This window comes from Lagenorhynchus albirostris, chromosome 3 (genome assembly GCF_949774975.1).
Source record: "Lagenorhynchus albirostris chromosome 3, mLagAlb1.1, whole genome shotgun sequence".
In the NCBI taxonomy this organism is placed as follows: domain Eukaryota; kingdom Metazoa; phylum Chordata; class Mammalia; order Artiodactyla; family Delphinidae; genus Lagenorhynchus; species Lagenorhynchus albirostris.
Window position 1 is genome coordinate 169192993 of NC_083097.1, and position 26548 is coordinate 169219540.

Sequence of the window (26548 nt, forward strand, 5' to 3'; positions counted from 1 at the left end):
CTGCCCCAGGGCCTTTGCACGGGCTATTCCCACCACCTGAAATGACCTTCCCAAGACCCCTACAAGGTTTGCTCCCTTGCTTCATCCAAGACCTGGCTCAGACATCACCCCCTCAGAAAAGCCGTCCCCTGACCACCTCGCCCCAAACTGCCCCTCTGAGGCCACTCTCCCCACCTCTCGGCTTTCTCTCTTCCCACCACTTGGCACCACCTGGTGCTTGTGTGTTGCATCTTCCCCCAACTACAGGGGACCAGGTCTGCTTTGTCACCTGCCAACAGGCACCTGCAGAGCTCTCTGAGTGCTGAGAGGGAGAGGTCCCTCCAGAAAGGGGTGGCAGGGGACATGAGGCCTGTGGGGTCACTGCAGGGGCTGTGCCCCGAGCACTGCCCACCTGGTGCCCAGGAGAGGGCTGGCTCCCCGTGACTCAGCAAACAAGAAAGCACAAGGCCCGAGAAAGCAGGAAGCGGTGCCAGGGCCAGCACTCACTCACTTCCCCTATTAGCTGGAAAGGTCTGGCCACAGAAGCAGAGTCCTGCAGGGAGGCCGCGGGGAAGCCGGGCATCCCATGGGCATGGCAGGAAGCTGGGGCCCCCGGTCAGGCTGGGCTGCCCACAAGCCACACCGGGAAATCTGCTTGTAACCCATAAGGACGGACGGCTCTGTGGCCAGCAGCCGTGTGACTCACCCCGAGCTACAGAATTCGACAGAAGGGACTGTGTGATGTGAGGAAGGTGGGCAGCTTCTGGTTCCACCCTCGGGGTCCCTGCTGGGGCCCTGGGGGAGACCCCCGGGGGGGGCAGGCAGCCCCCTCCCCTGAGGCCTGTGAGCGCGGGAGCCTCCTAGACTTCATGCCGCCCGCTGAACCCAACCCAGATGGCAGAAGTGCAGGCAAGCGTGTGCAGTTTGCAGCCACGCAGTTCCGAGGTGGCTGTTACACATTAGTAGCTGACTGACGCAGGTACCACACCTCCACACCGAGAGCACTTCCGAGAGGAACATAAGGATCCAGTTCCAGGGACTCCTTTGGGAGAGGGATAAAGGACAGAGCACTTTACCTCCTCTGCCCAACTTGCATTCCTCACGCTCACAAAAGCGTTAAACGTGCCACACGACAGATCACTCATCCTTAAAAAGGCATGAAGCACTGATATTCGCTGCAACGTGGATAGACCCTGAGAACACGATGGTCAGCGAGAGAAGACAGACGCAGAAGGACACATAGTGGGTGATTCCATTCCATTGATGGGAAACGTGCAGGGCAGGCAGATCCACAGAGACAGAGAGTGGGTTCCTGGCTGTCAGGGGCTGGGGGGAGGGGATGGGGACTGACTGCTCATGGGGACTGGTTTCTTTCTCGGGGGATGGAACGTTCTGGAATTATATTTTGGTGGTGGTGGCACAACAAATCGAACATAATAAAGACAACTGAATTGTGTATTTTAAAAGGGTGAATTTTACGGTATGTGAACTCTATCTCAAAAAAATTTTTTTTTTAAGGAATGAATCCCCTTTAGTTGCAAAAACACCACCCAGTGATGTGCGGCACCAGAGCCTTCTCCAGACCCTGCCCCTCTAGCAGTGATGCTGCAAAGCAAGAGTATGCAGGCCTCAGTCTCCCCACCTCTGACACAGGGTCATGCAACCAGATGGAGGTGTCTGAGCTCAGGAAGGGCAGCCTACCCTCCAGGCCACCGCACCCCCAACCTCCGGTGGAGAAGGACCAGTTTTTCCTTCTATTTCCAACCCATCCTGGGGCCAGACATCCATAAAACACAGTGAGAATCAGCTACTGGAGAAGTGAAGCAAAGACACGCAAGATCAGGCCCGAGGTTTTGCTCCTGATTCTGCGCGCACACAACTGCAGTCAAACCAGACAGAAGTCACTGCTGCGGACCCCCACCTCCTGCTCTCACCTCGTGGAGGACCCACTGTCGTGTCAGCTGTGACACTCTGTGCAGCCCGGCCTCGGCCTCTCCTCTCCCCTCTGCGGACAGTGTTGGGGGCTCCGGGTGCCCCCAAAGCCCACTCGCTGACCCAGCCCGCCCCCCAGCACTGCAGACACGAGGGCCGGGTCGCTCTCTGTGGAGCCGTCCTGGGCGCTGTGGGATGTGGAGCTGCAACCCTGCCCCCACACTGGATGCCAGGGGCCGCCCAGTCATGACAACTACAGGGGACAGGGTCGCCCAGGTGAGACCGTCTGTCCTAGTCCCTGTGGTCGAAAGCCCTCGGACGAGACGTTTACCACGGTAGTGACAGCCAGCGTCACGCCCTGCCGCTGTGCGGGCCCTGTCCCACAGATCACCCGCCCCGCCCCACCACTCATCCCTAACGCCACACTGACTGGGTGACATGGGTACTGGCCTCCCCAGTCTGCATGGGGACCTGAGGCAACGGTCCCCATGGGAAAGCCACAGGCAGAGGTGTGAACCCAGGCATCCCTGACTCCACAGCCCCGTGCTCGGCGAGTATATCCCTCGGTTACACCATCAGAAACCCCCTACCTGGGCTTTCTTTCTGGACGTACAGCGTTGATGTGAGTTGAGTCAACTTTCAAAATCACAATGTTTTGGAGATAAACCTGGGTTTCTTGAAAAGCGAGCAGATCTACATAGACAAGGCCAACATCCTCACTTGCCTGGATCCACGTTCCTGCCCTTCGTGGTCTGTTCCCTCCACGGTGGCCAGAGGACGCCGGTGAGTACCTGAGCCAGACACCCCTAATTTAATGACCACATTTCATTACCACCATTTTACAGAAGGAGATGCACGGGTTTGGAGAAATTTAGGAAGTTATCCCAAGTCAAAGGTGAAAAACCTTACGATCACACCTCAGAATAAGCCATGTCCAAAAAACTATTAAGAAACTACAGGAAAGGGGAAAAAAAAAAAAAGCGGGGGTGGGTCGTGAGGCAGGAACAACCTTTACTTAAAAATAAGTAGGGGGCTTCCCTGGTGGCGCGCAGTGGTTGAGAGTCCGCCTGCCAATGCAGTGGACACGGGTTCGTGCCCCGGTCCGGGAAGATCCCACATGCTGTGGAGCGGCTGGGCCTGTGAGCCATGGCCGCTGAGCCTGTGCGTCCGGAGCCTGTGCTCCTCAATGGGAGAGGCCACAACAGTGAGAGGCCCACATACCAAAAAAACAAAACAAAACAAAACAAAACAACAACAAAAAAATAAGTAGGGTGGGCTTCCCTGGTGGTGCAGTGGTTAAGAATCCGCCTGCTGGGCTTCCCTGGTGGCGCAGTGGTTAAGAATCTACCTGCCAATGCAGGGGACACGGGTTCCAGTCCTGGTCCGAGAAGATCCCACATGCCGCGGAGCAATTAAGCCCGTGCACCACAACTACTGAGCCTGCGCTCTAGAGCCCGTGAGCCACAACTACTGAGCCCACGCACAACTACTGAAGCCCATGAGCCTAGAGCCCATGCTCTGCAACAAGAAAAGCCACCGCGACGAGAAGCCCGCACACCACAGTGAAGAGTAGCCCCCACTCGCCACAACTCGAGAAAGCCCACGTGCAGCAATAAAGACCCAACGCAGCCAAAAATAAATAAATAAAATAAATAAATTTATTAAAAAAAATAATAAACAAGTAGGGGAATTCCCTGGCAGTCTAGTGGTTAGGACTCTGCGCCTCCACTGCAGGGGGCACGGGTTCGATCCCTGGTTGCGGAACTAAGATCACACATGCCGAGCAGTATGGCCAAAACAAAAACAAAACAAACAAAAAAAACTACAAAGCAAACACAGTAAACATATTAATATCAACCACAAGACAAGGAGTTCAGCTGTGAGGGTTACCACTCCAGTGGGGGCACTGGCCAATGCAGTGAAAGGAATGAGTATTGAAAAGAAAAAAGACAAAATTTTAGAAAATCTAAGAGAACCAACTGACCAATCATTGAATTAAATGGAGCAGAGCAAGGTGGCCAGACAGATATCAGTGACTCACCTGAAGTCATATTGCAGACATGTCAGGAAGAAGTGGGATCTGGGAGTTTCTGCCCTTTGCACCCACCATCTGCTCTTATATGTCTGCCTATCCATGGTTTCACACTTGGGTTAATTTTAATCTGTCAAATGTAGACGACCTCTCTGATTAAAAGACATTAACAGGGCAGCTGCTAATCCTTCCTTCACCAAGGTCACACCTGGTGTGACACTGAATAGATGTGAATCTGTGGTCAACACCACACAGTGACAGAAATAAAGAACTTTCATATTTTTATATTACCTCAGACTTTTACCGCCAGCATTAATGACAGGGAAGGCTAAGAAGTCTAGAGTTAATAACTGATCAGAGTAGTTAACATCCCAAAGAACATGTTGAAAAATATCAAACTCTAGTTAGTGATACACATACGTAAGTGTTTCAGGTGGAGTGTGCTGATGTCTGCAACTCTGAAATGCATCCGTAAAATTAGATGGAGAGAAGGATGGAGGAGTGATGGGCAGGTGGATGGAGGGATGAAGTAAATACAGCAAAATGTTAATTGTAGGATCCAAGCGGTAATCAGTCAGTGTCCACTGTCCAATTCTTTCACCTTTTCAGTACGGTTGAAGATTTCCTTAATAAAATCTTTTTCCTCCGGATTAAAGGTGAATTTTCACCTTTGATGTCAGGTGTTTTTGAACTTTGGAGAAACACATTTTTGAGCAGATTCTGCCCAAAGAATGTGAGTGATCACAGGGGCAGTAGCGGACACTACTGAGCACCAGCGTGCCAAGCCCGAGGCACGGCGTAACAGGCGTTGCTCATCACACACTGGAGAAGGCACGTGCCTACCTCAGGGCCTTTGCACTTGCTGTGCCCTCTGCCTGGGACGCGCTATCCCTACACCTCCTCGTGGCTGGCTCCTGTCCTCCGCGCTCAGGTCTCAGCATGAATGTCTCGTCCCAGAGACCTTCCCCAACCACGCCGGCCCTTTCCCACCCCCAACCCCTTGCACCCTCTACCGCGCCCATTTATTTCATGATACACATCACTGTCTGAAGCTAACTTCTTGATCGCCTTGCTCCTTCCTGGGAGAGCAGAGACCGGACTGTCTCGTTCACAGCCTCTTCCCCAGACCTAGCCCGCCTGCTGCCACACAGTAGGAGCATAGTAACTACAGGTCCAATGAGCTGGGGCAGGGGAGGCTAGGATGGAGAGAAGGGGATGGACGGATCGGGGGGCAATCTCAGAGGAGGACGGCCAGGATGAGGAGACCCCGTCATGGGAGGAAGTGGGGCTGGGACCCCTATCACTGAGACAGGGGCCCGGGAGGGACATCCTGGAGGTGGCTGGACACGCAGGGCTGGGGACACGCGGGAGACGGCCTGTGGAGGTGACAGCTGATGCCTAGAGCAGCGCTCAGCGCACAGCAGGTGCTCGCTGAGTCAGCAAATGAATGGATGAAAACACGGATGCTGGGAAGCCCCGCCCGGCCCACAGCGGGGCTTGGCTGGGCCCACTGGAGGAATCCACACCCGAGGTCTGATTCCCCGTCACAGCCAGGTGGCTCCGAGTCCACAGCCACCAACCAGCTGGGGCTGTGGCGTAGCGCGTGGGGCCTCACCGTGGGAGGACTCGGGCCATGGTCTGGAACTTCAGAACAGATGGCAGGTCTCCAAAAAATGTGTGGGGATTAATACAAGCTATTTCCTTCCTCTTGCATATGTTTTCTCTTATGATTTTGCATTTATCACTTTGCACCCCGGAACGGTGAATGGAACCAGGTGAGGAATGAAAAATTTTCCCCAGTAAGCGACTTCCCAGATGATATTCTGTCTGTTCACTCATTCCTTCATTCCTTCATTCCTTCACTCGTAACAACCTCAGTGAGCATCCCTTAGGTATAGGGTCCTGTTTTACAGATAAAATACTCCAGAGGAAACTGGTTCCTTGCCTAATGTTTAATAAGAAGAGAGTTTAAACACCCAGAAAAGCACACAATAAAATAAAAGACAACAATGTGTTACTATGCAGGTTAAATGAATCTTTTTTTGTTTATCCCTTAAGTCAGGGGTCAGCAAGCAGTTTCCGTGCAGGGTCAGAGGAGACCCAGCAGAGGCCACCCAGGCGTCCCGGTGAGGGGAGTGACCTAAAGGTGGTTCTCACCCATGGTGGCCTGCTCCCATGGGACACTGCACAATGTCTGAGGACATCTGTGGTCGTCACCACTAGGGGGCTCCTGGCATCCAGTGGGTGGCGGCAGGGATGCTGCTCCACAACCCACAGCTCCCAGGATACCCCCAGGGAATGACCCAGCCTGACATCAGCAGTGCCGGGGGGAGACCCGGAGCAAATATAAAGATGTGTGGTACGGGGGGGCAGAGCCTGTACATGGGGGTTCATTATACTATTCTCTGGGTGTTTAAAATATTTCATGATAAAAATATACTTACTCCTACTATCCTGTCTGCCTTGCATTGTTTGAGGTGCCCCGTAATAAAAGGCTATGGCACACACACAGCCCTCCCTGTACTGGGCTGGCGCCCCACTAGCTGAGTCTCCAACCCTCTCAACACCCCTGGGAGGTAATCACCGTTGGACCCACTTCATAGCCAGGGAGGCTGAGGTCCAGAGGTCCAGCGAGTTCAAAGGCTGCAACGTCACCATTCGCTGTACCGAGAGTCACATCACAGGCCTGAGGGGGAGGAAGGCTCTGGTGCCGTTTCCAGGTAAACCAGGGGTTGGAGCCACGGAGCTTGACCAAGGCTGCATGGCCAGCAAGCCCCGGGGCCTGGGTGGGGTTCTCAGCCTCTGAGATCGACCAGGCTCCAGGGCAAGCCCCTTCCCCACCCCGGGCTGCCCATCCAGCAGCTGGCGGAGAGATGCAGAGACCCACACAAGTGCACTGTGTGCAAACACGCTCCAGGAGGCCAGGCCTTCGGAGAGCCAGCTGTGCTGCCACACAGCTCTGGGCCCGTTTACCCAACAGCGCGGGACTGGGGGCAGGGGGACAAATGGGGGCAGGGCCCCCTCTTAGCAAAGGTATCTCATCAACTCAAGCCGTCAAGACACACGAGGTCCTGGCACCAGGAAATAAGGCCTCTTTTCTCACCATGAAGCAGTTGCCAGTCCCATTTCCCTCCTCACTCTGGCTCCTAGAGAGCTCAGAGTCAGACTGGCAGCCTCGCCCCCCAGCTCCCTGTCCTTAGAGGCAGGACAGCACCAGCTCGCGAGGTGACACGGGGAACTCCCCTCCTAGCCTGGCAGTTCAGGGGCAAGTCCCAACCTCCTGAGCCTCAGTTTACCCCCTGCCAAACAGGTAAGAACAGTGCTGAGCTCCCAGGGTGTGGAGAGGAGTCTGAGGCACATAGAAAGCCGCCCCCAAACGCACCTTATTAGTTTTCCCATTGTCACCCCCCCCACTTTCTTCCATTCATCACGCATGTTCACTTGGTGAGTCCGGTGGGGACGGTCATGGGGGCGCAGCCAGGACACGGTGGAAGCAGCACTGGACAGCTGGCACCACACGCTCCCCTGCTGACCCAGGTGTGCAGCCATGCAAGGTCTGAGCTCCCCCTAAGCGAACATGGCCCACTTCACACCCTCCCATCTGGTTCCTGGCCTCGTGTCCCTTCACACCAACATCTCCAGGGAGCCACACAACCCTCGCCCTTGGAATAACATCCCTGCGTGCCTGGGTTCCTTTCCGGAGTCCTCTGTGTGGGGAGGGAGTTGTGGTTGCCCTCCAGGGCCACGGCCACCTCCCCTTCTCAGCAGACTCGATGGTTGCGGGGAGCCAGCTGGGCGGCCTGAGCCCCGGGCAGGGCAGGCATCAGGGGAGCCGAGAGCAGCCTCCCGCCAGACAGTATATGCCAGGGCGCTGCAGGTCTGCTGGGGAATGTCCACCTGACACCCAGACAACCAGTTGCTGGGGACCCCTGCCTCACACCATACACAGAAATCAACCCTGGACAGGGAAAGACTTAAAAGCAAAAGATAAAAAAACTTTAAAAGGAAATCAAGGAGAAAGTCTTTCTGTTCTGGGGTGGGTGGGGATTAATGTCTCCCGTGCAAAGTGTGAGCTAAGTGGAGCTCCAGGGGGTCCCCAGGGCCCCGTGTGCAGCTGGGTCCCTGCAGACTCACTGAGCCCCCGAGGGCAACTCTCGGAGGTGCTCAGGCCACCAGGCCAAGCTGGGCTGGCCCGTCTGCACAGCAGCAACCAGAAGCTTCCTCCCGAACCCTTTCTGGGGCTTTCCCTGACCCTGTCCTGAACCTGGCCTGGGGCCCTGCGGCCATCTGGTCACCTGTCCCCGCCTCCACTGGGCTCAAGGACAGAGTCGCTGCCAGGGCCGGCACCAGCCTGGCACGGAGCGCAAGCTCACCTCACGTTGGATGACCGACTTTCGCTCTGCCCCGGGGCACAGATGTGCCTGGCCGTGCGCAGCCTTCCACCGGGCCCACACTATCACCGCACCTCCTCCTCTGCGGATTTGGGTGCTGGGGTGAGGGAAGCCGCATCTGGTTCACACCCAGGTGGAGCTCGCCTTCCCCATGCCCGTCCTAGGACCTCGGCAGTCCCGGCTCTACCCTCTCCTGGAGGCCTGGGTCTCTCCCTCTGGCACGACACACTGTGACCCCACCTTTGGTGCTCTCCTGACTCCACTGAGAGCTCCACGGCGCAGGCTTCCCCTCTCCAGCCCCCTCAGTGTACCCGCACCAGCCCAGAGCTGGGCATGGAGTAGACCTCAGTGAGTATCGGCTGAGCAAGAAACCCTGGATGGCTGCATGGAGGAGGCTGAGGAAAAGCACCACCAAGAGCCTCAGAGATGAGCAGTGGGGACGCAGCCCTCACGAGTCTCAGACACGTTCCCTCAAGCTGGACATCAGACAAAGGGCTGAAGGCCCAGAATGGCCACGGCCCGTGGTGCTTCCGGCCCAGCCTGTCCTGAGTGATGCCCTACTCGTCTCTCCTATTAAGTGGGGGAAACTGGGCTCAGAGAAGGGGTATTTGGGTGTTTTGAGTCGAGACAGAAACCCAATTCACGCTGCTTGGAGAAAAAAAATGTGTGAGGGGGGGAATATTTGTTAATGTAAGTCAAGGGCCGGCAAACTGCCCTGGGGACTCAACCCCCACTGCAATTGTTATAAATAAAGTTTTATTGGCACACGGCCCCACCCACTCATTCACAATCATGGCAGCATCAGCTCCCACAGAGACCATCCAACCCCTCACAGAGAAAGCTTGCAACCTACCAAGACCAAGGAGGCTGGGCGATGGGCTTCAAGCCTCACTGGGCTGGGGGCCCCGAGGACTCAGTCTCCCCATCTCAGCTCTGCTGCTGCCCCCCCCGGCAGGCACCTGGGTGTGGGGTGGACCAGCCCCTCCATCCTCTTGTCCCACATGAAGTCCCAGAGCAGTGAGGCTCTGATGCAGCCAGGCCTGGTCCCACTCACCCAGGGCCGAGGTGCCCTGCCTGTGGGTTGGACAGGGGCTCCCCAGGGGAAACCAGGTCGCCAGCGTCAGTGCTCGGGAAGGGGCCGGCAGACAGGAGCCAGGTCGGAGGACAGTGGCCAGAGCGCGGTGGGGACAGTGCTTCCCCCACCCTGAAGGTGCCTGGCAGAGGGTCACGTGCTATCTCAGGACTGATGCTCGAGGTTTCTTGGCCCAGTTTGCCTCCCAGATGTATTTTATTCTCCAGCAGCCCGGGCTGGGTGGCACACACCGCACTGGATTCCAGCAGACCGAGGGCACTGAGGGAGGCGGGGCCGTGGCCGGAGGCCCCCTGGTTGCTCACGGGGTGGTACTGCCGGTTGCGGGGTGCTGCTCTCACAGTCCAGTTCTGGGCCCCATTTCCCAGGGGCCCCCAGACCCTAGGCCAGACCAGGAGCCAGGCCCCTGACGGTCAGCTGGGCCCTGGGGGTGTCACAGGGGCTCCTGCACTTCGAGGCCCCTCTGAGCCATGCATGGTGGAGCTGACTGCCCAGCTGCACCCAGTAAGACAAGGGCTACAAGTGCCCCATTTTACAGATGAGAAAACAGAGGCTCCAAGGCCAAACAAGCTGCCTGATCCCACAGCCACAGCAGGGGCCCATCCTGGGGGCGGCTCCTCCAGCCTAGCCCACAGCCTCACTGCAACCTCGTGAGAGATGGAGCCGCGAGGTTTGGGGCTAAGCCACCCTAAGATTCCTGACCCACAGAAAGTGTGAGATGATAAATGTTTATTACTATTTTAAGCCACGAAGTTCTGGGGTAATTTGTTACAAGGCAATAACTAACCGATGCTACCTGGGTCTCAACATGGCCCCTGAGGCACAAATGAGTAGAGTGGATGGAGATGGGAGAGCTGTCCAGATGGAGGGCCCTCCCAGCCCGCACCTCCTCCTCCTCCCCCCCCCTCACTGTGTTCCCCCTATGTGGCCCCCTCACTGCTCCTCACACACGCCAGGCACAGTCCTGCCCCAGGGCCTTTGCACGTGTTTCTCCTCTGCGTGAACGCTCTTCCCCAGCTCACCATTCAGGCCTGGATCAAACGCCACCCTCTCAGAGAGACCCTCCCTGACCACTGGCTGCAGCTGGCTCCCAACCCCACTCTCCGCCACTTATAAGTCTGCTTGGTTTAAACCTTCTTTTTTATAGTTTTGCTCCTCCGGTGGCTGCTCCCTTAGTAGCCATGAGCCCCGTGCGGGCAGCAATCACAGCCTCCTGCACATCAACAGCCCGGGGTGCCTGGCACTTGGCAGGATCGTGGGCACTAGCACCCACCCCCTTCTCCCTGGTGATGGCCCCAGGAGTCATGACGAGGTCCGGGGCCAGGGAGCCAGGGCTTGGCTCAGAGGGCACACAGGGGGCAGGAGCCCCAGGGCACAGGCTGCTTTGTGCGAGCCACCAGCTCCAACCCTCCAGTCACTCCAGGGACCAGCCAGGGCAGCAGGGACAAAGAGTTAACGCTGACCGAGTCTGTACCATGAGGCCAGGGCTGTTAATTTGTTTAATCTGCCCAACGGACCTGTAAGGCAGGTATTACGATTACCTCCACGTGACAGATGTGGAAGTTGAGGCTCAGAGAGACCAGGTCACTCACCTGAGGTCACCCAGGATCGAGAGGGGATGGATGGACTTGATTCCAGACGGCAGGCTTCGGCCTGAGCAACGACTGTATCCGGGAAAGGAGACAGGAAAGAGCCAGCTGAGAGCCAGCACAGCCTCCCAGGCAGTGGGAAGAGCCAGTGCAAAGGTCCTGGGGCAGGACCGTGCCTGCAGAGCTGGAGGGGGGGCAGGGGGTGGGGGGCAGTCGGCAAGAGGCTGTGATGCCAGAGCAGAGTCAGTGACAAGAGGTGAGGGCAGGGAGGGGACAGGCCTGACACCACTGTCACCACTGGACCCACGTGTGGCTGGTGATTACGGTCCATCTCGCGCTTCCCAGACTGGGGGCTTCCTTGGAGGCAGGGCCAGGGCCTGTCTTGGCCCCCGCTATGACCAGAGGCCAGGCCACAAGGGCACCCAGACAACTGGACGGGGGAAACACTGGGGTCCCGCCCACAGCAACACAAGTAACTCAAAACGCACCACAAACCTACACGAACGCAAGAGCTGAGACCATAAAACCCTTAGAAGAAAACAGGTAAATCCTCACGACCTTGGGTCAGGTAGGAATTTCTTCACTACAACAACCAAGGCACAGCAGCCAAAGAAAAAAAAAAAACAGAAGCTGGTCAAAACTGACACCACTGGGCTTCCCTGGTGGCGCAGTGGTTGAGAGTCCGCCTGCCGATGCAGGGGACATGGGTTCGTGCCCTGGTCCGGGAAGATCCCACATGCCGCGGAGCGGCTGGGTCCGTGAGCCATGGCCGCTGAGCCGGCGCGTCCGGAGCCTGTGCTCCTCAACGGGAGAGGCCACAAGAGTGAGAGGCCGCGTACTGCAAAAAAACCAAAAAACAAAAAACTGACACCACTAAGAAGATGAAAAGACAACCCACAGAATGGGAGGGAATACTGTGGATCATCCACCAGAAGAGGGGCTCGTGTCTAGAACACAGAAAGAACGCCTACAATTCAGTAATGAAAGGAAAACTAACCCAACTGGAAAACGAGCAAAGGACTTAATAGACGTTTCTCCAAAGAGGCCACACAAACGTCCAACACGCACACGAAGCGATGCTCACCATCACTAACCGTCAGGGAAATGCACACCAAGACCACGGTGAGCCCCCCACCCCCTGGTGAGGATGGGGGAGGGGAAGGGGCACAGCCGCCGTGGGAGCGGAGCGGCAGCTCCTCAGAAGGTTAAATGGAGTTTCCATCTGACGCAGCATCACCACAGCGGGGTGTCCACCCAAGAGAAATGAGGACACGTGTCCACACAAAGGTTGTACATGAATGTTCTCAGCAGCACGAGTCACAGCAGCCATAAGGTGCAAACACCCCAAATGTCCATTGACGGACGATGGATAAACACACGTGTCCTTCCACACACGGGAGCATCACTCAGCCATGAAAAGGGGTGAAGCCCCGACACTCGCTACAACGTGGATGGACCCCGAGAACACGACGCTCAGTGAGAGAAGCCAGGCACAGAAGGACCCACAGGGTGTGATTCCATTGATGGGAAACGTCCAGAACAGGCAGATCCACAGACACAGGCAGTGGATTCGTGGTTTTCAGGGGCTGAGGAGGGGGATGGGTGTGACTGCTCATGAGGACGGGGCTTCCTTTTGGAGTGATGAGAATGTTCTAAAATCGATTGTGGTGATGGTCACATAACTCTGTGAATATAGTTGCACACTTTAAATAGGTAAAACCATGTGGCATGTGAATTATCTCTCAACAAAGCTGTTACTCAAAAAAAGCGTTTAGAGGGCTTCCCTCGTGGCGCAGTGGTTGAGTCTGCCTGCCGATGCAAGGGACGCGGGTTCGTGCCCCGGTCCGGGAAGATCCCACACGCCGCGGAGCGGCTGGGCCCGTGAGCCATGGCCGCTGAGCCTGCACGTCCGGAGCCTGTGCTCCGCAACAGGAGAGGCCACAACAGTGAGAGGCCCGCGTAACGCCAAAAAAAAAAAAAAAAAAAGTGTTTAGAAAAAAGTCTAAGAGTAGAATGAGGTCTGCAGGCCAACCTCGCTTTACTGCACTGAGCAGATACTGAGTTTTTGACAAAATGAAGGTCTGTGGAAGTCTATCGGCGCCATTTTCCCAACAGCATTTGCTCCCTTCATGTCTCTGAGTCACACTGTGTTATATCTCACAACATTTCAAACTCTGTCTCTATTATTACGTTGTTATGCTGATCTGTGGTCAGTGATATTTTATGTTACTATCAAAAAAAAGATTACTACTTTCTGAAGGCTCAGGTGACCGTTAGCATTTTTTTAGCAATAAAGTATTTTTAAATTAAGGTATGTGCATTGTTTTTTAGACATAATGCTACTGTACACTTAATAATACTACAGTATAGTGTAAAGATAACTTTTTTTTTCTGGCCGTACGTGGCTTGTAGGATCTTAGTTCCCCAACCAGGGATCAAACTTGTGCCCCCGGCACTGGAAGCGCAGAGTCCTAACCACTGGGCCATCAGGGAATTCCCAAAGATAACTTTTATATCTGCTGGGAAACCAAAAATTCATGTGACTTGCCTTACTAAGGTATTTGCTTTATTTCAGGGGTCTGGAACCAAACCTGCAGTGTCTCCGAGGTCTGCTTGCATTTTACAAACACAACAGTAGGAGGTGTGTGACCAGGGCAGGTGTGCACAGCGAGTGCCTCCCAAGGGGCTGGCAACAGAGGTGCCTGAGGTGGGTATGAGGGTGGGGCCAGGCCTGTATTTCGTGCCAGAAACACACGGCAGCTTTCCAAAGGAGGGAAAAGAAAAATCCCGAGAAAGCTGAATTCTGGGGGTGGGGGGGGGGCACATGCAAAGGCCCTGTGGTGACAGGACATTCTCCAGGAACAGCAAAGAAAGGGTCTGTTGTGGCTGGAGGGGAGGGTGCAGCTGGGGGCCAAGCCCTGACCAGCAGCCCATACTGCCCCCCCACCATTTCACTGCACAGAGCAAGTGTTTCCACAGTGGTAAACAGGAAACCTTGCAAAGGACAGGGCCAGGGGTGGGGGTGGGGGGCAAGGTGTTAATCCAGAACTCACAGGCCCTAAGAGAAAGAAGGTTCCAGAACCTTCACAACTCATGCCACAGACACAGCCTAACACCTGTCTGGGCTGAGCACCGGCCTGCCGCCAAAGTTCAGAGCCCGAGGCTCTGGGCAGAGACGGCCCTCAGGTCAGCAGACAATCACCACATGGAAGATCTAAGGCGGGCGGACTCAGTCATGGAAATCGGGTGGGCTTCCTGGAGGAGCAGGCAGAGGACGGACTGTACAGTGGGGAGGAGGAACGAGGCAAGGAGGGTGGCTCCGGGGGTCACCAGGCACATTCTCAGTGGCTCCACAGGTGGAAGGGTTCAGGCGGCTGGGTCAGGGTCACAGAGGGACTGTCAGCCCAGGAAGGAGGCTTGTCCAGTCTCGGGCCCTTGGAGGGCCCCGCCGACCTCACGTCTCCAAATGCCATGTGGATCCTGGACTGAATCCGGGAGAGGGAAAAAAAGTTACCATAAGGGAAGGTTTGGGTTAATTCACAAAACTGTGAATCCTGACTGCGGGCTGCGCCGATGTTCCATTTCCTCCACGTGACCCCTGCACTCAGCTCAGAGAGCGTCTTTGTTTATCGGATGTACAGCCCGTCCTCCGTCCTCCTTACTTACAGATTCCACGTCTTCAAGTCCATCTACCGGCTGGAATTTATCTGTAACCCACACGTGGGGGGCTGCCACGCTCGTCCTCAGGCACACACAGGGCAGCGAGGTCTCGGGTGCCCCACACACGTGCCCAGCGAGCCCGAGCCAGGTGATGCCCTGCCTGCTCGGTTCAGCTCTCAGACCACAGACAAGTGTACTTTCTGTGGTCTCTTTAGTGCCATGTTTTCTGCATTTTTGTGTTTTTGGTGAGTGATTCTGCATCTAAAACGGCCCTCCAGCGTAGAGCTGAAGTGCTTGCTGGCCGGTGTCCCACGTGCAGGAGGACGGTGACGTGCTCATGGGGACAGTACGTGTGTCAGATGAGCTTAGTTCAGGCAAGGGTTACATCCCCGCCATGAATGAATCAACAACTGGTATCAGACAAGGCGTCTTTAAACAGAAACGTACATCACACGAGGCTGCTGCATGGGGATCAGTTGTGATGATGGGGTGACAGAGGCGGAGCCTGGCCCCGCGTGCCCTCCCTCCCTTGGCAGAGGGCGTGTGGGTGTCGCCAGAGTGTCCCTGCAACTTTCCACAGGCTTCAAAATAAAACGTTAAAAAAATAATAATATATATGGAGACAGGTAAACATCCGGAATAACGGTCATTACCTCCGTAGAAACGGAGGGTCAAGACAAATAAATGCTCACTTTCCACTGACTGCAGGTCTGGGCTGCTGCTTTTTTCCAGTAAGCATGTTATTATTTGTAGCTGAAGGCATGCCTTTTGCACGAAGACAGAGGCAGACGAGGAGAACCGAACAGAAAGCCCAGAAATAGACCAGCTACACGCAAGAATCTGGTCTGTAATCAAGGTGGCACCTGAAATCCGTGAGGAAAGCAGATTACCCAGGAAGCGGGGGTGGGCTGACCCTGAGCCACCTGGGAAGACTTGGCTCAATTAAACCCTTGTACATCTCATGCCAGGATAAATGCGAAATAAAGCAAGAATTTAAATGTAAAGAAAAAATAAGTAAAATTATAGAAGTACTAGAAGAATTTAACTGTAACTTCGGAACAGAGCACACATTTCCATCATGACGCCAAACTGGGAAACCATAAAAAGAGACTGATAGGGACTTCCCTGGTGGCGCAGTGGTTAAGAATCCACCTGCCGGGCTTCCCTGGTGGCGCAGTGGTTGAGAGTCCGCCTGCTGATGCAGGGGACATGGGTTCGTGCTCTGGTCCGGGAAGATCCCACATGCCACGGAGCGGCTGGGCCCGTGAGCCATGGCCGCTGAGCCTGCGCGTCTGGAGCCTGTGCTCCGCATTGGGAGAGGCCACAACGGTGAGAGGCCCGTGTACCGCAAAAAAAAAAAAAAAAAAAGAATCCACCTGCCGAAGCAAGGGACCCAGGTTCGAGCCCTGGTCCAGGAAGATCCCACATGCCGCGGAGCAGCTAAGCCCGTGTGCCATAACTACTGAGCCTGTGCTCTAGAGCCTGAGAGCCACACTACCGAGCCCACGCACCACAACTACGGAAGCCCACGTGCCTAGAGTGCGTGCTCTGCAACAAGAGATGCCACTACAATGAGAAGCCTGCACACCACAACGAAGAGTAGCCCCCGTTCGCTACAACTAGAGAAAGCCCTCACATAGCAATGAAGACCCAACACAGCCAAAAATAAATAAAATAAATAAATAAATAGAAGATACTATCTAAAAAAACAAAGAGAGAGAGGCTGATAAATGGGACCACATGAAAACAAAAACACCTGCCTGTCATTGATAATCATCTTAAGAGAAGATGGGGAAAAGCTACTTAAACTAACTTGTATCATGGATTTAAAAAAAAAAATCTTCCATAATATATAAAGAGCTCCCACAGATCAATAAGAAAAAGACTGGTAAATAATTTGAAAATGGGAAAGATACGATCAGTATACAGTTCCCAGAAAATGAATAAGAGTCCTGAGATGTGTACGATTAAATGCAGGAGTGGGGTGAGTGGTGAAAAGGGGTCTGTGAGTGTGGAATCAAGACAAGACAGAGTGGAGACATGAATGCTTGTGGGGGCAAAGGCACCAAGGACTCCCTGGTGGCTGATGCTCCATTTTCCAGCTCTGACAAAGTGCAGAATGCTGTCAAGGTGAGGCAGTCCAGTGCCACTGGACTGCCATGTGACCTGGGCGGGCAAGTCTCTGCTCCCTTTGCTGGGATACATTTTTAATAAAACAAAGATGAAACATTAAAAGGAAAAAATACGTGAAGACATTTCCCTCTGATTCACATTTCCCTCTGATTCACGTTTCCCTCTGATTCACGTTATGATAAATACCCAGACCTCCCTTTGTGCCATAAGTTTGGCAAAGATGGAAGAAATGGGCGAGGCATGGAGCTCTCACCCTTGCTGGAGGGAACTTGGAACGGTTCACCTTGGGTTCATCACGTGCATCTTATGATGCTCTGACATCTCAGGGACCTTGCAGACCTGGGGACTGTCCCTCCTGGAGTCAGCCAACCCCTAGATCAAAAACCATCTGCCTGTGAGCACATCTCTGCTGTGCCAACCAAGCCACTATGGGCCACACCCTCAGCACTCCTCATCCTGCTCACACGCAAGCCCAGGGGCACCGCCTCAACCGCCCCCAGCCAGAGCCCATGCCAGCCCACAGCCGCCGCCACCGAACGAGCCGATCCCAAGCTGGCTCAGGGTGCCAACGCTGCCCGGCCCTCCCATCCTGCAGAAACCCCAGTAAGGACCCGTGCTTTCTCCGCGTCCGACCTGGCTTGCAGAGACAGGGCCTCCATTTCCCACAAGCTGGGCCCCGTCCTGGACGGTTCGCATGCGCTGGCTCATCTAATCCTCATGGGATCCCCGAGAGGAAGGCGTGCCTGGATGCTGCTTCACCAATGAGCTTCCCGTGGCTGCTGGGACCCTACATCCTGCCTCTTCTCCACCTGCGCTCGCCCCCTTGGTCACCTCCCCTCGTCACACGCTGTAAAGGCCATGTCCTGCCAGGGGCTCTACAACGTGTCCCCCACGGACACATCAGCTACCCGGTCATCGCTCTGCACAAGGAGGCCCTTTCCCTGCCTCGTCCCCACCTCCTCGCCCCATGGCCGTCTGCCCAACCACCCCCTGGGCTCCAAACTTGGTCCTCTGCCCCCCACGTCTCCATGTCTCATATTCACACTGCGCCCGACCGTCCCCCATCTCAGCTGAGGCAGCTTGCCCTTCCAGGGGCTCAGACCCCAACCTGGGAGTCACCCTCTACTCCTCTCCCCTCCCCCGCCACACTCACCCCTTCAGTAAGTTCGGTCAACTCGGCTTCTAAAATCTGCTCTGCATCACTCCTTCCTCCTGCCTCCACCCAAGCCCAAGTCCCAGCATCACCACCTGGACCAGCACAGTCCCCTCCACCGTGGTCCCCGGCTCCCACCCTCCCTCCCCACAGTCTTTCCCCCACAGTGGCCAGAAGTAGCCCGTGAGCACCTAAGTCAGGCCCCGCCCCTAATCTGCCCACAGCCCTCCAGGGATCCCTCCTCCCTGGGGGTAAAAGCCCAAGTCCTCCCTGCGGCCCACAAGGTCCTGCCCAACCTGCCCCGTCCCCTCCCTGTCCTCCCCTCCTCCCTCTCTCCCCCTCACTCACTCTGCTCCATCCACATGGGCCTCCTTACTGTTCCTGCAACAACCCAGGCACAGTCCTGCCCCAGGGCCTTTGCACAGGCTGTGCCCTCTGCCTGGGAGCCTCTCCCCACACCCCCTCAGTGCACATCCCCTCCTTCCTGTATATCTCTGCTCAGATGTTGCCCGTCGCCCCTCCTGAGTACCTGGCCTCCATCACTCCCCCCACGCCCGTTTTTCTCTCCCCTTCTCCGCTCTGCTCTTCCCCGCGGCACTCGCTTCCCCTGCCGTGTTACACCTCTCTCTCCTTGCGTCACTTACTGTTTGCACACACCCCACCCGCACCCCCGGCATGCACACAAGGACCGTGCCCGTCTCATTCGGGCCTCCCCAGCACCCGGCCCAAGCAGTCTTCAGCAGCATCTGCTCACGAACACCTGACCTGCACCCCACAGCCCCAAACCTTCAAGGGCAACCCCGTGCCCCCAGGATAACGGCCCATGTGTGTGCATGACACGCGCATGATCGAGAGAGAATAGCAACTGGGGCAGATGCTGGGGTCTCTTTCCTTGGTCAGAGCCAGAGGCCAGGTCTCCAAATGCCTTCCCACTGGCTCAGGCACTTGAGGCCCCTCAGGATGGACCCCTAACCCCTCCATGGGGCCTGGTGGCACCTAGTACAGGGGCGCCAAGGCTAATCCCCAGGTCAGTAATCCCCCCACGTGCGCAGTCCCTGCTGTCCAGCTGGCAGCAGTCAGAAAATCCCCAGCGGGATCCCGACCTGCCCTGTCACACGTGGTGCCACGCAGCTCAGTGTGGGCAGCGGGAACAGGAGGGCCCGGGGCCTGGTCACCAGGCTGGTAAATGCCCGGGCCACACGGCTGTCACTTAACGAGCACCGCCAGGGGTGCGGGGCTCACCTCTCCATGCCCCGCCGAATCCTGGACCCCCTGCCTCATTCTTAGAGAGCCAGGCACACTGTCCCTCACCCAGTCAGGGCTGAGCCCGGTCAAGCCCCAGGCCACCTACCCAGATCCGTGGTCCAAATACCACCAGCCTTGGGCCCCGAGCATGTCCTCCCCAGACCTCTCTCTCACCCATCAGCACAATCCTTCCAGGCCTTGACTATCCCCCATACCTGCTCCTCCTTGGGCCCTCACTCACCACCTCCCTCCCTCCTCACCAATCTCCCAGGTACAAGCCTCCCTACCCACCCTCCCCGCCCAAGCCCCCTATCCTGCCCAGCCCCACCCTGATCACCAACCCCGCAGCCCTCCCCACCAGCACGCAGAGCCTCCTCTCTAAAAAAACACAGACCCCCCCTCAAACCCACCCGCCCTTAAACCCACCATCACCACCCGACTGACTCAGGACCAGACCCCGAGCAGGGCCAGTCCCCCCCACCCCCATCCCCTTCTGAGGAACAAATCACGCTCATTCCTGCCTCAGGCCCTTTGCACTGCTGATCCCTCTGCCTGAATGCTCAACCGCAGCTGCTTGGGTCACCTGCTCCCCTGACCACCTGGCAGCAGCAGGCCCTGGTCACCCCCTGGGGCCACGGCGCCCATTTCACTGCTCTGGCAGCTCCCCATGGGCTGGCGTGGTCTGACTCAGGTCAACAAGCGTTCTCCGTAGAGGACCAGCCAGTGAGTGTCTCCGACTTTGCAGGCCACGGGTCTCTGTCTCAACTCTCAGCTCTGCCGCTGTAGCTAGACAGCCCCGTGGACCACAGGCGAATGACAGGGCGTGGCGAAGCATCAGGAAGACGTGACAGACAAAAACCGGCGGGCGGGATGGACCCGGGGCCCCAGTCTGCAACCGCGGGCCTCACCTGTTTATTAGCTCGCCATCGCATCCTGACCCCCACCAATCTGAAGGTGAGGGAGCCCAGGTGCCGGACCCCTGCCCCCCCAGCAGGTGCTCCATAATGTCCAACAGGCCCTGCCCAAGGGCAAAGCGAGAGGTGACCGCACGTCCCCATGAGCCGAGTCAGACGGCGGCCCCGCCCACCCAGGCTCTGGGGGAAGCGGTCCCTCGAGCTGGCACCCACGTGGGGCCAGCCAGGGCAGCACCCTTCCAGGGCTCTACAAGCCAATCGACCTGATCCAGCTCCACGAGAAAGGCACAGTCATCACGCCCATTTCACAGATGGAGACACCGAGGCAGAGGACCCCCTGGCTGGCAAAGGCGGTCCGGCTCCTGAGGGCTCTCCACGGAGAGGACCAGGCTGCCGGCCCAAGCGCCGGACATGGCCTCACTAGAAAGTGGCCAGGGCGGGATTAGAACCGGCAGCCTTCTGCCTCCAAAGGCCATTGTTGAGTACCAATGAGCAGATGAGGGACGCTGCTGCCGGCGGTTACAATCCGCCCACAGCTACAGAGGAGGCCCCTGGTGATGAGGCCCCACCCCCAGCCATGCTGGCCCGACGCTGCTTTTCGAGCACATGAGGCCTTTTGCTTGGGCCCTGCTGGCTTCCTGCGCCTCCTTCAGGCCTCCCTCAAATGTCATGGGAAGCCTCGTTGAGAGGACACAGTAGAGCAAAAACTTGAAAGAACTAAGGAAGCAAATGACAGGGATATGGAGGATGAGCATCCCAGGCAGAGGGCACAGTGGGGCAGCACCAGGCCTGGCGAGCTGGAGGAACCGCGAGGAGGCCCGTGTGTCTGGAGCAGAGTGAGCGAGGGGTAGAGAGGGAGGAGGGGAGGGCAGGGAGGGGACGGGGCAGGTCGTGCAGGGCCTTGTGGGCCGCAGGGAGGACTTGGGCAGACCCCTTTTCACCACTCACCCCATTCCTGCATTTAATCCTACACATCTCAGGACTCTTATTCATTTTCTGGGAACTGTATACTGATTGTATCTTTCCCATTTTCAAATTATTTACCAGTCTTTTTCTTATTGATCTGTGGGAGCTCTTTATATATTATGGAAGATTTTTTTTTTAAATCCGTGATACAAGTAAGTTTAAGTAGCTTTTCCCATCTTCTCTTAAGATGATTATCAATGCCAGGCAGGTGTTTTTCTTTTCATGTGGTCCCATTTATCAGCCTCTCTCTTTGTTTTTTTAGATAGTATCTTCTATTTATTTATTTATTTTATTTATTTTTGGCTGTGTTGGGTCTTCATTGCTATGTGCAGGCTTTCTCTAGTTGTAGCGAACGGGGGCTACTCTTCGTTGTGGTGCGCAGGTCCCAGGGAGGTGGGACCCTGGAGGGCTGTGGGCAGAGGAGGGGCGGGGCCTGAGTCAGCTTTTAGTGGGAGCCTTCTGGAGTGAGCGGGAGGGAGCACAGGAAGAGACAGGGGGCCAGGCCAGCCATGGATGATGGGGCTGAATTCACATGGATGAACCAGGTGGTGGCAGGGAGTGGGGGGCAAATGGGTGGATTTTCAGTCCACTTTGAAGACAAAGCCGACATCATTTGCCACCAGGTTAGACGTGGGAGGGGCCAGGGGTCAGAGAGGAACACAGCTGACCATTCTGAGACATCACGGAAGCAGGAAGGACAGGAGGGAAACTGCTCAGAAACACCAGGCCACAGCTCAGGCCAAAGCCCACAGGCAGCTCGTGGACACCGACAGGGGCCCCATGAATGTGCCCAAGAGCCCAGCCTTCCTGAGATCCTCCACAGAACCAGGCACTCCACAGAGTCCCCAAAAGCCAGCAGAGAACACCATCGGGCCTTCCCTGGTCCGGGCCTCGGGAGCCCAGGAGTTTAAAGTAACCGGATTCTAAAACACCACCGATACATTTCACCTCCCATCAGATTGGCCAAAATGGCCGAGGCCGATAACATCCGGAGCTGGCAATGCTGCGAGGAGATAGTCTCTCTTGGCTCCTGCCGGACCTTTCCAGAAAGCCAGCGGGCATCAATCTGGTTGCGCCTGACCCAGCCGTTCCAAGGCGGGGACTCCAACCACTAGAACTGAAAGTACCACGGCTACAAGCCCACGTTCAAAGATGTTTACTGCAGCATCGCTTGTAACAGCAAAAGGCGGCTCCAGAAACCACTGGATCGTCCCTCAGCAGGAAGCTCATGCCTAAAGGGGGTGGGCTGTCACTAAAGTTCACCAAGCGCCCTCCACCTGCTGATGCACTAACGCAGGTAAAGCTGGCAGTGTGGCCCCATTTTACAGATGGGGACACTGAGGCTCAGAGAGATCAAGGCCCTGTGAGGTCACAGAGAAATTGAGTGGAACCCAGGCAGGATAAGGGGTTTCCACCTTCTCAATCACAGCACCATATTCTCTCTCTCTGAAGAAAAGAATTGATACCAACATGGGGAAAAAATGCCGTATTATGGATAAAAAGCAAGCAAGTTACAGAATGATGGGTGAAGGTGAAGTACGGCAGCCCTCACCCCGGGTGACTGTGTCTTCAGGGGACACTAGGCGATGTCCAGGGACACCTGTGGTTGTCAGGACTGGGGGGGCTCCTGGCATCAAGTGGGTGGGGGCAGGGATGCCGCTGGACCCCACAGTGCCCAGGACGGCACCCACAACAAAGAACTTTCCAGCCCCAAACTAGCGCAGAGGCATCGAGACTCTGGCATCGTACGAACCCCCTGGTGAGCAAACAGACCCATCTGTGTGTTTATGCATCTGTTCGAGCAGCAGGAAAGGCATGGACAGTTGTTCCCCAAACTTAAGAGAAACGGGTTCGGCGGAGGACAGACAGCTATTAACCCTAAAGTGAGTGAAGTAAGTGATCAGCTGTGGGAACCGGATTTCTGCGGGTTTGGGGACAGGAGCGGGGACGGCCCCTTATGGGCCAGGTCCCTGTGCTCAGACCCAACCACAGCCGGGGCCTGGGACTTTATCTGCCCCCACCAGATCACCTAGCCCCTGATAAGACAAATATATGCTGTGTGGCTTTCCTGTGGGCACTGCATCCTAGTCTATTGTGTCTCTGCCCAGCACAGGGCTGAGGGCTGCTGGCGGAGGTCAGGGGGCTGACAAAGGACTTCAGCCGGGTCCCTCTGCCATGTCTGGGGCTGGCCAGGCAGGGCATCGCCGCCAGCAAAGAACGGGAGCCAGAGGGCCGGATTGTTGGAGCTGAACCAGGGTAACCCACCAAGCAGCTCCAGATGGCAGCAGGAAAGGAAGCGGTGGGAGTCCTCTGGAGCCCGGGGGAGCTCGCTCGCTCTGGCTCTTTCTCCAGACATTTCTCCCAACTCCCAGGCAGCACAGCATCTCCCTGCCTGCCAAGGAAGCTTCGGGAGGCCCGGGGGAGAAGGAGGATGGATGCCCCTGTGGGTGTCTACAGGGGACTCGCCAGAGAGGGCTGCCTGGAACAGAGAACTCTGCGGATCCAGAAACTTCCTATTTGGGAGCCTGCAACCTTGACCAAGAAGGAACCAGGCAGTGGCTGGGCTCTGCACACCGCCCCAGGGAAAGGCAGACCGCGGGCCCACAGGGCAGGGTGAGGCTGCCTCCTTCCCCAAACCTGCTCTGCTAGAGGGCCAGGGAGGCATGCCAAGGAGAGGGGCTCAAGAAAGCACTGCCCCTACAGAGCTACGGCAGCCCCCCAACATCCAGGGAAAAGGCTGCAGGGGGCCTTCTCCTCCCCCACCTGCTGGCAAGCCCTGGCACTGAAGGTGCCTGGAGATGTCATCCCCCTACCTACCTCCGGTTATAGGAGGTAAACTGAGACCCAGAAAGGGAAGGAATGGCCAGTGGACTAGAAACCAGGTCTGGTGAATTCCACAAAAATGAGGTAGTCAGGAGGCTGACCCATCTGGCCTCCGAGACCCCCCACTTCCGCCACAGCAGCCCCTGCCCTTAACGACCAGTAAGATGTGCCCACAGGGTGACGGCTTGCAGGGAAACGGGTGAGGCCCGGAAGCTGATACCAGCAAAGTGGGCGGCCCCGAGCAGTGGGTCCAGACGGTCGGGGCGGGGGGAAACATGTGGGACAGCGTCACCCCTTGGAGGCAAGGTCCCCCATCGGAACGGGGGTACTCCACTATCCCACATGCAGAGCAGCCCCCTGACAACACTGGGTGGGACGTCGTTCCCAAGCGCCCTCAGCAAGAGGCAGTGCACCCACCCACCACGCGTCCTAAATAGAGGTCGCACCCCTCCCAGAAGTGAGGACCCATCTTCCCCGCGTGTCTCCAACGGGGTCTGCTCCACCCACAGCCTCCCAGAATGGGGCCCTGCGCCAACCCCCGCTCCCAGACAGCCGGCTCCCCCAAGAACCCCGGGAATGGGCGGCGCCACCCCGACCCCCAGGGCGGGGCGTCTCGGGCCCCGCGGCGCGTCCCCCAGCCCCGGAGTGGGGCGTTCCGTCCCCCCCGCGAGCGCCCCCGAGTGGAACGTCCCGGCCTCCCCGCTGCGGGTCCCGACGCCCCTCCGGCGCTCGGACGGGTCCACTGGGCCCCGGCAGGGGGGGCAGGGCGGGTCCATTCGGGGAGCGGGGAGAGAAGGAGGAAGGTCCGGAACCGTTACCTGCTGCCGCACTGCTCTCTGCCGCCCAGGCCGCCTCTGAGGTCACGGCCCCCGCCTCGGCGCTCTCCGCCTCGTCCGGCACCTCCAGCTCCATGGCCGCGCGCGGACCTGCCGGCGGGCGGGCGGCCGGCCGGCCGGAGGCTGCGACCCGAGATGCGGCCGCAGCCGCCGCTGAACAACAACCGCCACCGGCTGGAGAGCTGAGGGAAGGGGCCGGGCTCAGGGAGTGAGGGGCGGGCCAGGGGCGGGGCCAGGCGCTGCGCCATCGCGCACCGCGCGCACCGCCAATCGGGGCTCGGAGGCGGGGCCTGCGTGCGTCCCGGGCCCCAGGAGCGGCGCGAGCGCCCTCACGTGCCCAGGGGTGGAAGGGCAGCGCCATTCCTGTCAATATTACCGTAGTACGTAAGAGCGTTATTATACATAACGAGCATAAATAATAATTACAGTTAAAAATTATCACCATATTAAAAATAAAATTTATATTACATATGCTTATGTTTGATATAAGTAATAGTTACGTAATAATAAGAAACAAATTTTTATCATTATGCACAATATACAAATTGTATGTGATATTGTCATGATACATTAACGTGACTATTAAACAAACAGTAATATGGTATTATAATAAGTAATGTCAATATGTAACGTAAAAATATTATTTATGATATATAACGTAGTAAAATTTAGTTATATGAAACAATAACATCCTTAAATGCCAAGCTTAGTGCTAAAGCCTTTATATGCAATATCTCCATAAGTTAGGGACCTGCTTTTTGTTTCCTTTTTTTTTAACTACTACCATATTCCCAATACCTAACACAGAACATTACACCTAGAAGACAATTTGATCAACCAGATGAGAACTATTATCATCCCCATTTTACACATGACAAAACAGGACCCAGAGAGCTGAAGCCACATATTTGGAATCACACAAAGGACCGCGTTGTGAAGCATCCCCTTTACTTATTGTATTAAGAATAATAATATTATTTAAGTCTAATGGTGAACTCGCCAACGATCTGGTTAGGCAGTCATTCATTCTGAGGTCATGGTTTGGGGAGTAATAAATGTTGCTATTAGTAGTTTTATTCATTATTAATGATTTCTGCTGGGAGGCAGGTGGGGGAGTCCAGACACTCTGCTGGTGTGGGTGAAGCTGGGCTGTTTTCACCCAGGCCTGTCCGACTCCAGACACGTGATCCCTCTTCATTGTCAGGGTGCTGGTGAGGTCAGCGGGAGGCCGACAAGGTTGGGCTTAGGGGTGCTTGGTGATGGGATAAGGGGGAATCAGCAAGATGGAGCAGGCCTCGGTCCGACCCAGGGCTTAGAAAGATGGTCCTGAAATGTTCTCCATCAAAACAAGGAGACAAATCAAGAAAAAGGAAGACACAGAGAACAGGACCCAGGATGAGGTGGAGGGATCCCCTAGGTTAACTGTGTCCTGTTAGAATTGAGCCTAACCAGAGAGGAGGAGTCAAACAGCTCCAGGGAATCAACAGATGATGGACAAACACAATGTGGTCCATTCATACAATGGGATATGATCCCGCCTTAAAAAGAAGGGAATTCTGACACACGCTGCAACGTACGTGAACCTGGAGGACGTGATGCTCAGTGAGAGAATCCAGACACAGAAGGACAAGTACTGTCTGATCCCACTCACATGAGGTCCCTAGAGGACTCAAATCCATAGAGACAGGAAGTAGATGGTGGGGACCACGGGGTGGGGGAGGGGCTGGGGAGTCAGTGTTTCCTGGGGACGGAGCTTCAGTTTGGGAAGATGAGAAAGATCTGGAGATGGGTGGAGAGGATAGATG

General features: G+C 56.2%; 1 protein-coding gene across 7 annotated transcripts in view; it reads right to left on the reverse strand.

The window, feature by feature from the left end:
• The window catches only part of PIP5K1C (phosphatidylinositol-4-phosphate 5-kinase type 1 gamma), a 60085-nt gene extending 35165 nt beyond the window's left edge, over nt 1–24920 (reverse strand). For all 7 annotated transcript variants that reach the window (XM_060145658.1, XM_060145657.1, XM_060145656.1 and 4 more), the window contains exon 1: nt 24726–24920. In XM_060145658.1, coding sequence (XP_060001641.1) covers nt 24726–24819 — 94 coding nt within the window. In that variant the 5' untranslated portion in view covers nt 24820–24920. The remainder of the gene's footprint in view (nt 1–24725) is intronic.
• Nucleotides 24921–26548: the final 1628 nt, after the last annotated feature.